This window comes from Labrus bergylta, chromosome 23 (assembly GCF_963930695.1).
Source record: "Labrus bergylta chromosome 23, fLabBer1.1, whole genome shotgun sequence".
Taxonomy (NCBI): Eukaryota; Metazoa; Chordata; class Actinopteri; order Labriformes; family Labridae; genus Labrus; species Labrus bergylta.
This window is the reverse complement of record NC_089217.1, coordinates 5,564,545-5,575,782: the sequence shown is the minus strand read 5'-3', so window position 1 is coordinate 5,575,782 and position 11,238 is coordinate 5,564,545. Positions and strand designations below refer to the sequence as shown.

Sequence of the window (11,238 nt, the reverse complement as noted above, 5' to 3'; positions counted from 1 at the left end):
ATTGTGTTCAGTTTCTGCAGCACCTTGGGGCGATGCTTCAACACACGTATATGAGGATGTTTTAAAGGTTGCACAGTGAGATATTTCCAAACATTTTGACAGGAAATGATTACCAAAGCATCTCAGACTCGATAGCAGTTGATTTTTTTTTTTTTTTATGTTGCATATCTAACCACAAGTAGCCACTGTTGCCAGACTTGCCGCGTTACAAACCACCGTTAACAATTTTAAGCAAAAATATATCTCTGACTAAACAGATGGACGTCTGGACTCTGTAACAAATATTCAACAGCAGTAATGCAACAGTACAATTCAGTATAGATCAAAGCAAGTGATGATCACAATTCTTTATCTGTGCATAAACAAAAAAAAAAAAAAAAAAAAAAGCTTTGCATGTGTTAAGGCACTCAGAAAACAGCCAGGAGACCTCGACTCCTCTGATCGTTGAGGCAAACTGAGGCCACAGCAGGACAGCAGGGTTTGTTTGCAACATCTTTCTGAATCACATCTGAATTTTTCAAGCCAACAAGCCGAACGTGTCTTTCCATTATTCATCACAGAACTCCTCCTGTTAAAGCTCAAACATAACGCATGTTCCCGCCCTTCTGCTACACTTCCCGATCACACATAATTGGTCCTTGCTATGATTCCGCTGCACACAAATATCACGGCGTAAATATAGTAGTATACATAGTGCAAAACCCCACTGTGACTGTACGAGTGCATTAATGTTTCAGGGCAGAGTAAATAATAACTGAACACCCTCTGTAATCCCCAAACCTCCAATTCTTCGGGGTGGGCCGGCGTCTAGAAGGCGAACCTCTGACTGGCAGAGTGTCCCACTTTGTCCAGGTTCGGGATGCAGGCGAACTGGATCATAGGTGGCGGTCCACACATGAGGATGAGGGCGTCATCGCCCGGAGGTGGCAGGTGTTCCCTCACCATGTCTTCGTTGATGAAGCCTTGGCTGTACTCCCAGTCTGAAACACGCAACGTGCCCGGACGTTAAAAAAAAACCCAACTCTGGCGGCTTCTAACCTGTAGCTCCTCATTCAGCTACAACCAATGTAAACACGGTTTGAGTTCAGGACATTTACATTCATTGACTCTGACACAGTACTACAGCTCATGATTTTCAGCAGTGGTCATTTGCAGATTGTGTGGTGTATATTTCTTCAGGAAGTAGGTAAACATGTCGCTCCTATCAAAGGCATTTCATAAAGAGTTAATAAAAATGAATGATTAAATAGTTTCAGATTAATGTAACCATTAAGACAACTGCAGAAATGTAGATGTTGTCATGTTTTGTTAAGGTTTGCTTTGAGCAACAAGTCTATTTAATATGTGACTCGTCTGCAGCTTCCCAAAAACCCTAAATGAAAGCATCACATGATTCTCCGCATAATGAGGCCTCTTTTCTTATCAGCCACATGATTATCTGAAGCCACAGTGCAGAACGAGCCCACCACGCCCCAGAGCCGCAGTATCAAACTATCTCACACTCTCTCCTCTTTAAGTGAATATGTGAACGTTAGGAAGCGTACCTGCAGGCGCTCTGTCCACGGTGAACCACAGCTTAAAACGGTCCGGGTTGTTCACCTGGATCTCCTCCAACTCTGGTCTCAGCAGGATGTCTTTCTCAGTCTGTGGCAGGACAGGAAGTGAACAAGTGTCAGCGCTGCTCTGGTTCCATGGTTTCCTGCTTCATTGTACACAGACGCACTGTTTCTATGATGAACACTGACCTGGTTGGCAAACAGCAGGTAGCACACTGTTGTGTCCTGAGGGTCCTTCATCACAGCCGAGATCAGCTGCAACATGGGAGTGATTCCTGTGTGAAGACGGGGGTTTGTTACTGCTCTTTTTTTTTTTTTAAACAGAAGGAATTCATCATTCCAGCTTCAAACAAATAATGACTCGTGGCTGACAGAATGCAGACGTCCATTTGTTCTTTATTTTTGCGTGATTAAACCAGTGCTTCTACCAACATGATAATGCTTATGGTGACATGGCAAACAGACTCATTAATAATCGATACAAAGGTTGATAGTATTGAATTTAGAGTCTATAAAGAAACAGGGGAAATTAATATGTTGTAAATCTAAAACTTTGATATAAGCATTTAGGCATTAGATACATACACACACATACACACGCTTAAACTCCACTCATCTGCTTCTTAAGGATTGTGTCTGTGGGTTTGGTTTGATCAGATATGTTGACAGCAACACAACTAAGCTCCTCCCACTTCAAACCAGTAAAACCAGCACAGAAAGGTGCTGCATCTCTAAAGACTGCTGGTAGATAATATAACTGCTTAGATATGGAAGCTGATATTGGGGGGGGGGAACTTGACTGATCTTTAATTAATCTCATCAAAAGTTGCAGTCTGTAATCGTGAATGAATTTAAAGGGTAGAAGATGAATCTGCAGACTTAAGCCGCCATGTTCTCACTAAACTGATCATTCGATGAGCTGTGTGAGTTTCCTGGCTGAAGAAGGTCCTCTTACCTGTCCCCCCAGCAATCATGCCCACGTGTTTGGCCGTCTTGATCTCAGCTGGGGCCTTCTTCTCTGGCTGAATGGCAAAAACACCTGCGGAGAGAAGATCATCAGAAGCTCTGTTAGAATCATAGCCGAGTACAAACTCCTGCATCCTGCCACGTCCTCGTTGAAGAGGTCAGGGTTATGTGTCTCACCTCTGCCTTTGTAAACAAGGAGGCCGCTGGGTCCCCTGAAGTCGATGGTGTCGCCGATCCTGAGGCTCTCCAGGTACTGACTCATCTTCCCGCCTTCAGGGAATTTAGGATGGACATCTTTGAAGTAAATCTGTGCAGAAAAATAAATGGATCAGAAACAAACAAGAACTGATTTTTAGAAGCACAGGGACATTTTTCTCCTCGACTTTATACCTTCACCACCAGATCCACAAAGCCTTTGTCATCGTCGCTGGACACGGGCGTGTACGGACGGACGACAAGTTTCCCGTCTACTTTTGCAGACAAATAAATGTGCTGCCCTGAAAAGGAAAAAAAATGATTCATCTTTACACTTTTAATGTCAACAGCTTCACATCAGATATGTTCTATGTCTACAATCATCAACTACTTCTATAACCGACTGTTTCGTTCACTTCATGATCTGATTCTAGCTTTTGAAATGTGCCGAGTCACTCGATTTATTTTCTCATGTCACATGTATGATAATGATTTGAACATCTTTGTGTTTTCAGCCAATAAAGTGACAAAAATAATCTTCTGAAGGCTTCGAGAAGTTGTTGTGGGGATTTTTCGACACTTTTAAGAACATGTTAAAGACAAACAAGTCACTGAGAACAAATCAATAGATACATTAACATTAGAAATAACTGTAGAGTAAAGCACTGGTATCATCTCTATAGATAGAGCTGTTTGAATTTTTCAAAAAGGTTCATGTGTATGATCGATTAAGTCAATGTTTTTTTTAACTTTTATAATAAGAATATATGTATGTATGTATGTAAACTTTATCTTTTCTTTTTTCAAACTTCTTGAAAGCTCTTCACATCATCATTCAACCTCCAATCTTTATTTTTTTACTTCTGGGCATGACATGTTCAAGTTTACTTTTATACGTCTCTGTGCGCAGAGTTCAGGGTTCTTAATCGTCTACTGTTCTTTGTCAGGTTATCACACTGTACTCTGACACCTTTATTAGTTTAATAAGGTGTGGTTTTTTTTTTAATGACGCTTAACACACAAACTTTGAGCAACGGCTTCAAGAGTTGAATATTTCAAGTCATGCCAACTCTCCAGAGTTGAATTACACGCATTAAAAGTAATCCTAAACATAAAGCCATTGGTCTTGTTTTGGCCGGTAGTCTCGTAGTTCATTCTGAATAACATAAAATTGGAGATTCTTGGAATAAATTTGCAGGATAACTTCCTTTCTTCTCATTCATTTCTCATCATTTCAGTCGGTGGTGTGAAACTGTGGAATGGTACGAGCACGGAGCTAAAGCATTGTCCAAACATGATCCAGTTTAAAATCATGTACAAAGCAATGATTTTCAAAAGGTACAGGGATGAGGGAGAGCTTTAAGAAGGAAAAAAAAATATATAAATAACAATAATAGTTATAATAGTATAGCAAATTGTATATAGATAGCTTATAAGGAACACAGAAATTTAATTTAATAAATATTAATTATTGAGCTGTGGGAAAGGGGTAGGATTAAATAAGTTTTATACTTCTTCCTACTCCTTTTCAGGCATATCAGTTGAATATATGTAATTTTCTTTTTTTGTAAAATAATTTGAACATTGTTTTTCTATTTATTGTATTTTCGTGCTTTTCATTTTCTTTTGTATTTTTGATATGTTTGATTTTATTTGATATGTCTGAAATAAATTTAATCAATCAATCAATCAATCAACAAAAAATGTAAAAAAAAATATATTAAATCAATTAACCATGTCCAGGAAAAGATGTCAACAGTTTCCCATGTGTTGAGGATACAGTGTGTGAGAACCTTGAAGTGTGTTTTGAATGATAAGGTTAATAAATAAGAGGACTTACCAATGGGCAGACCCAAGACGTGTTCAGGGGAGGGCAGTGCAAAGCGAAACTTCCTCGTGTCATGGCTGACAATCTGCAACAAACAACACAAGAGCAGAGCATGAAAACTACAGACACCTGAACGCACCTGCTGCGTTTGTAAACAGAGACGACACTGTGACGACTTCTACCTCTTTGTCCAGCAGCCGCAGTGCATACTTGATGTTGGGGTCTTCCAAGGTGATGGCAGGTCTCCTCTTTGAGAACAAAAGTCTGAAGATCAGGTTGATGATGCTGTCCACGCCGCCTCTGATCAGCTGTGACACAAAACAGAAGAAGAAGTCAAAAAAGCAAAGAGGGCCACTCAGATTAGCACCAGCTAACGTAGCAGTAGCTCCCAAGTTAATGTTTGAACCCCTCCCCGCCCCCTCCCCCCCCCCAGTTGGGCGTTGTCTAACTTTAGTCAAGTCATTTTTGCTTAATCCACAACAGAAGAAATGAGTCATAGCAGCTCCTGTGGGCAGGCCCGACAGAAGCTCCCAACTCAACTTTAGTAGGAAAACTAACTGTAAGCTAGTGTCAGCGAGGCTAAAGGAGTTTAAAGATGCAAAATACGTGTTTTTATTAATATATATACTCACACTGATGATGTAGGAAAGCATTTTCAGTTAGTTGAGACAACTGCAAGGTCGTAAGTCGATGCAGAAAGCAGGCGCAAGATGAGTTTTACTGCAACAGTGAGGGCGGCGTGAGCTGTCATGCAACGATATCGAGCTGCAGTCTATGAGGAGAGATAAACACATCCGGTCATGCCCTTCAAAATAAGTGTTTTTTTTTTAACTACTTTTGAAATAACAGACAATACGCACGTTTTAAGATTTAATATTATAAAGGGAAAAATCCATGTGCTTGAAAGGGGCTTTGATTATTATTATTTTTTTATTTTTTTATTTATTTATAATTATGTATGGAGATTTTATTGGATGTCTGTCAGGTTTGAGAAAGTGCCAGCAGAATATTCTAGAAATTAGATTGCATACAAACGATTAACACAACCATCCTAAACATCCTAAAAATTAAGCTAAATAAATACAGTACACTTATTGTCAAGGATGATCCATTTGCATTATGGATATGATATGTGTCGTGTAAAAAGAGGCGGTAAAAAATATTTTTATTTTTTATTTTTATTTTTAATATTTCTGTCCGAATAATTTTTCTTATAACATAGAATAACATATTTTGTCCTGTGAATTAACTTTAGTTCCTCATATCATTTCAAATGCATGTTTAACAAGAAAGGCTAACGCGAGCGAGCTTGACGAAACTGAGGAATATACGTCACTTCCGCATGGACCCCTTTTGGATTTTCACAACAAAGCTTTTCACTAAATAAAACTCTGGAAAAGTAACGTTACAACAGGGATGGGCAACTTTGGTCACAGCAAGGGGCCACATTCATTTAATTCTCACTGCCAGAGGGCCAAATTGTAGGATACAAAAACAATTACGGTCAATTATGTCTCAAAGTTATCTTAACATATACCAGTTGTCAAATATTATTATGGACATATTTCTGATTTTCATGATTTCATGGCAGATTTAGTCATGTTTACTAAGTGTTTCCAATTAATTGATATGTAAAAAATGACCTGAGGACCACGTTTAGAGTTGATGGCCGCCAGTTGCCCACCCCTGCGTTACAACTTCTCAGAAGAATGGACTTTAATTCAAACTGAGACACCATATTTGAAGGAAAAGTGTAGAAAGTGACACAAAAATAGAACTGGACACAGGGTAAGTCATGTAAGTTCATCCTGGGCTTTTATTTTATACTCAGTCTACACTACTTCCAGGTAGTTCAAATTGAGCTTGAACAAATGGAAAAAGAATAAATACAAGAACGAAAAGTGGATTTTGGTTTAAATTTTAAGGGTGAATTTAACCATGGGAATTAATTAGATGTTAAAGATTTGTATTTTTAGTATGTGTACATGTGTCACGAGGACTGTCTCACTTTGAAATGAGTCTCATTGAGGAGCAGAAACCTGAATCTATAAATAAAGATCCTCAGCTCAGCCTTACATCTATGTTACATTACATACTTGATGGTGGATTTAATCTTCTGGCTTTAGTAGACAAATGTGTGCTTGTCAATGTCATCCATTGTGAATGCTGTGCTCCTTTTTGGCCTGTAGATGGCAGTGCTGACTTAGTAAACACGCTGGTCTTAATGAGTCAAAGCCATTTGAGAGGAAGCATCATCATGGCTATTTGTCATACAGACCATGCACACAGATACTCAGTACCATACTAGTGATGAGTGATAAGAGTTGTATTTGTTATTTAAGGTACGCTTCCAGGCTCTGTTTTGCTACTTTGACAGTAGTTGAAAAGAACGACATGATAAGCTTCTGTATCAACAGGAAATAAAACATTTTTATTGATCATTTGTGTATATGAAGTTATATAACAACAGTCAGAAAACTCCACAGAGTGAATCACTACACAAAGTGAAACAAAACTGTAAAACACCTTGTCAAAAATGAAGGTATACACAGCAAATATAACTGTCAGCGGCTCGCCGTCACCGCGAGCGATATGGCAGGAAAAAACACCCCAAACAGTTCTACAAGATTACAGAGAAAATTTCCACGCACAAAATACTCAAGCAGGCAGTTGATATACACAAAGGCAACTAGGATCTTTCTACAGCATCAGATTCTAATACTTTACACAGCTTTGATTTGGAAAGATCAGTGTGGCTTTTCGTCAGCGCCACTGGAGAGAATTTTGTCACACAGAGAGCTCAAGGAGGTTTTTCTTTATTTTTTTGACAAGGGGAGAATTTAAGTTTGATTATTGGTGCATGCTTTGGGAGGAAATTGCAATAAGAGGAGCATTGCTTTGTGTGCAGGTAATGGCTTTTGCTTCGTGGTGTTTCCACACACCTCACAGTCCGCAATGCTGCCCAACACAGAACTTCCCAATACAAGTTTGAGTGATCATTCTGTTTGATTTCTTCCAGCTTTGATCAGATAGTTCCTCTAATAAAACCTTTAAGCATTAATATTAAAATTCTCTCCCTTTGAAATGTTTTTTTTCCCTAATTGAAATCTGAAGCTGTTCTGGAATTCATGAATCTACAAATGTCAAATCAAAGAATCTCCAGGTTGAAAGGGGATCTGGGAATTCAGCTGTAGTGAAGTATATTCAGTGATGTTTGAATGTTATCCGACAGGGGAGGTTTTACCCCAAAGGGTTATGAAATAAATTCATAATAGTTTAACAATTGAACAACAGAAAGTGCAAAGTACATCTAATCTCACGGTTAAAGGAATCGACACCAACACAGTCCATACTGTACATTCAGAGTTTTCATTTCAAATATAAAAGGGTTTTTGTGAATCAACAGGGCAGTTAATAAATAAAAAAAGGCAAAAATGGAAATGAAATAAAGCATTAGATAGATAGATGATATGAAGATATCTGCGGCTGAATAATCCTGTTCATGTCACTTTAGATTCATTTATTCTCGATATACATTTTTGACACGATTATGTAAATATATACACAGCATTTTAAGGGGATATTTGAATGTAGAATCAAGATTGGTATTAAACTAATACTCCCTGAAACTTCTGATGCTGGAACTGTGTGCAACAAGAGAAAACGAACCTGCGGAACAAAAGGGAGGGAACCCTAAACGGAGGTCAACAGGTGTTCACGCTCCAACCTGTGCGCTGAATCTACGTGTGCTGTGTCCTAACCGAGAAAACGTCTCTCTGGACTCGAACCATCCTCCTAGGTTAGAATCTTTCCTTTTCCCGGGCAACGCCGCCCACGTCAACACTATGGGATGAACATACAAGTATTGCACAGTGCTCAACAAAATGCTGCGTGAAGCCACCCGCTCGCGCTCGATTAAAAACGGCTTCTTTTTTTCTTTTTCAAGTCGCCGCGAGCAGCCGTTGAGACGCCACGCGCTCGCTCTTTCTCTGCGTGTAGAAGGGAAAATGGCATTAAACGCTACAACATCACTACAGAACAAACCGGATTGGCTACCTACTGATAAGTCTACATCTCTAAGCACACACGGCAGTCACAGTGATACACGAAGCAGTCCTCAGAGACTCATATGGAATGACAAGTAGCTTTTTCATAATAGTGCTATCAACTACACAATAACATTGAAAACATTTAGAAAGTCCTCCTGAAGCTAGCATCGAGTATATGCAAGAGGTTCCTCCAAGATAAGAGACTTCATGGTTTTCATGGATTAAAACGTATTCCTCTCCTAATTGGACCCGTAGTAAAGGACATGATGGACCAATAGCCTTCGCAGACCATTAACTTTACGTTTTTTTACGCATTCTCTTGGTGTAGTCCTGTGCCAACAAGAAAACTAAACTGATGTATCTGCTGTTGGCTGATTTGTCATCGTTGTTTTTTCTGTAAGTCAATCAAGCAGGCAGATTTCTGTCTCCCCCTGCAGGTGTCCTGAAGTGAAGCAAGCCAACAAATTGTCCCCAAACAATTCCCCGCCAAAGAAGTAAACAAGCTAGTTTTTAAAGACATCCAGTGCAAAAACAGCAGCCACATAAAAGTTAAAATTGGCAGTAAAACATGGCTAGCTCTATTGTCACTGTGAGAAGGCAACGCAAAGCAAAGACTGCGATTCAGGGCACCATTGCAGCCAGAGACATTGTTCCCGATAAACCAAAGCTACAACCACTAGCAAGTGGGAGTGTGCATGAAGGGAGGGGCTCTACACAAGTCGCCTCCCTGGAAATGGCAGTGTTTAGAAACTCGCTTTCGCCTCGTCAATGTAACCGCTTACATTGACCCAAAGCATCTCTCTTGATTTTGCTGTCTTCTCCTCTGATTGAAGGCAAGGGGAGCGTTTCAGAAGAGACAGCCCCTGGTGTCAGTAGATCTCCCCCCCTGCCCCAGCCTTTAGTAAAGATAGTAAAAAAAATCATGCAGTTTACTAAAAATAGTCGAGACGCTGAACTGCTCTAAAAAATAGTCCTCTTAAAGCCAGAGTCACGACTCCCTTTTGTTTTTTTTGATATCGATCGGACCCCGGCTGAAATGTAATTTACTCCCAACAACGACAAGGCTGTTAAAAGTAAGCAGGTAACAAAATATTGTCGCTTAAAGACACAATGGCTACAGCTTGGTGCTTTTTTCACAGGGAGTCTGATTTCGAAGGGTTGAGGAATGACTCTTTTTTTTTCTTTTTTTTGGAGGCAATGTTTTTCCATTTTTGGAAAAAGAGATCGAGCCAGTGTGAGTAAACAACAGGGACCTAGTTCACTTCGAAGGAACTGCCAAATATGGAGAACTTAAATGTTTACTGGCTTTCATTAACTTTTTTTTTTTTTTGTAACAGTGTGCTAACAAACACGTTCTCTGGTTGAGAAATAAGTACAAAAAGTTGTAAGAAATCATGTGCTTGTATAATTTCCAGCAGCATAATTTTTCTCTCAGAACCATAGTAGTTAATGGCCTTTGATTTGGAGCTTTGTGTGTGTATAACATCATCTGTTTGTGATTTCTGTATGACCCTCTGCTGAACTTAAAGCCAGACTTTGTCCTTTACAATATTTGAGTATGTTTCCACTAGTGTCTTACAGGTTGGTATTATTTTTCTTCTGGAATGCGATAAGGTAATAAGGTAGAATTTTTAAATCCTGGGATATATAATATTGGCTTTCCTCTATATCTGCATTTACATAATTTAAAATAGAACATCTTATTAAAAACATCAAGATATACACAGATTAGGAAACGGGTAACAACATACAAACACATAAACTAGAAATCATTTTTGTCTGCATACTTATATATACAACTGTGGTACAATAAATTCTTTCAGTCATGCGCTATCTATACAGATCATATTGCTTAAAAGAAGGGGACGCATTTGGTCGGGGCAGTTAAGAGCACAGAGATGGTAAACAAACCTCCTAAATCAGAGCGGAACAGAGAAAAAAAAGCAAGAAAAAAAGGGAACCTGATAGAACAAAGCAGAGTGGGATGTAGTGGGGAACTTGAACAATTAGGATTGACTGTGAGTTTAAGAAGCTGGGAGGGCGGGGTGATGTGAGTGGGAGGGGCTTACATGGATGGACCCATATATCACTGAGGTATTTACACATACTGGCTAAAGAGTACTACAAGGCAGGTGCTGAAAGGTCCCCGCCTATTTCTTGGTGGAGAGCTGAGCATCCACCTCCTCCTCAGGCTTCAGAACGTGCCACTGGGCGATGGGTCTCCTGGGGTTGGCCAGCATGTCGGACCAGTGGCGCAGCTCCGTCCCCGAGCTGTTGAGGCCCACAAAGACCTTGCCGATGGCATCGTTCTTGCCGATCTTGTCATAGTCCAGAACAGTTATAACAACCTGCACTTTCTGTAGAAGGGAAAAAGCAGGAGAGAGGAAAGAGCGTAGCTGTAAATCAGGGTGTCGTCAGCATAGAGACGGATAATGCTCATCTCTTAGCAGCTGTGTTTGCTTTAGTCAAACAATTTAGTTCCACTTTGTTAAGTCAGTGATTTGAACCAACTCATCATTATTCCTTCACATTGGGCAACTTGATCTGCTCAGAAAAGTTTAACCCTATGATTCAAAGTTTTAGAGCTGCAGCTAAATCGACCCTGTGTAGAGATCGATTTGGTTAAATTCTGTTTTTAATGTCA

The 11,238-nt window shown here is 39.7% G+C and overlaps 2 protein-coding genes across 6 annotated transcripts in view; both read right to left on the bottom strand.

Moving 5' to 3' along the window:
- Window positions 1-359: 359 nt before the first annotated feature.
- Window positions 360-5,337, bottom strand: cyb5r3 (cytochrome b5 reductase 3). The gene is made up of 9 exons (XM_020647726.3): window positions 5,178-5,337; window positions 4,728-4,853; window positions 4,558-4,630; window positions 2,913-3,019; window positions 2,700-2,829; window positions 2,512-2,595; window positions 1,746-1,831; window positions 1,545-1,644; window positions 360-980 (listed from the first exon to the last, which is right to left on the bottom strand). Exons 1-9 carry the CDS (start codon window positions 5,196-5,198, stop codon window positions 808-810), a joined length of 900 nt encoding a protein of 299 aa, XP_020503382.1. The 5' UTR covers window positions 5,199-5,337; the 3' UTR covers window positions 360-807.
- A 1,611-nt stretch (window positions 5,338-6,948) lies between these two features.
- The window catches only part of syt1a (synaptotagmin Ia), a 141,105-nt gene continuing 136,815 nt past the window's right edge, over window positions 6,949-11,238 (bottom strand). For all 5 annotated transcript variants that reach the window (XM_020647719.3, XM_020647716.3, XM_020647715.2 and 2 more), the window contains one exon: window positions 6,949-10,951. In XM_020647719.3, the coding sequence (XP_020503375.1) occupies window positions 10,745-10,951 (207 nt within the window). In that variant the 3' untranslated portion in view covers window positions 6,949-10,744. The remainder of the gene's footprint in view (window positions 10,952-11,238) is intronic.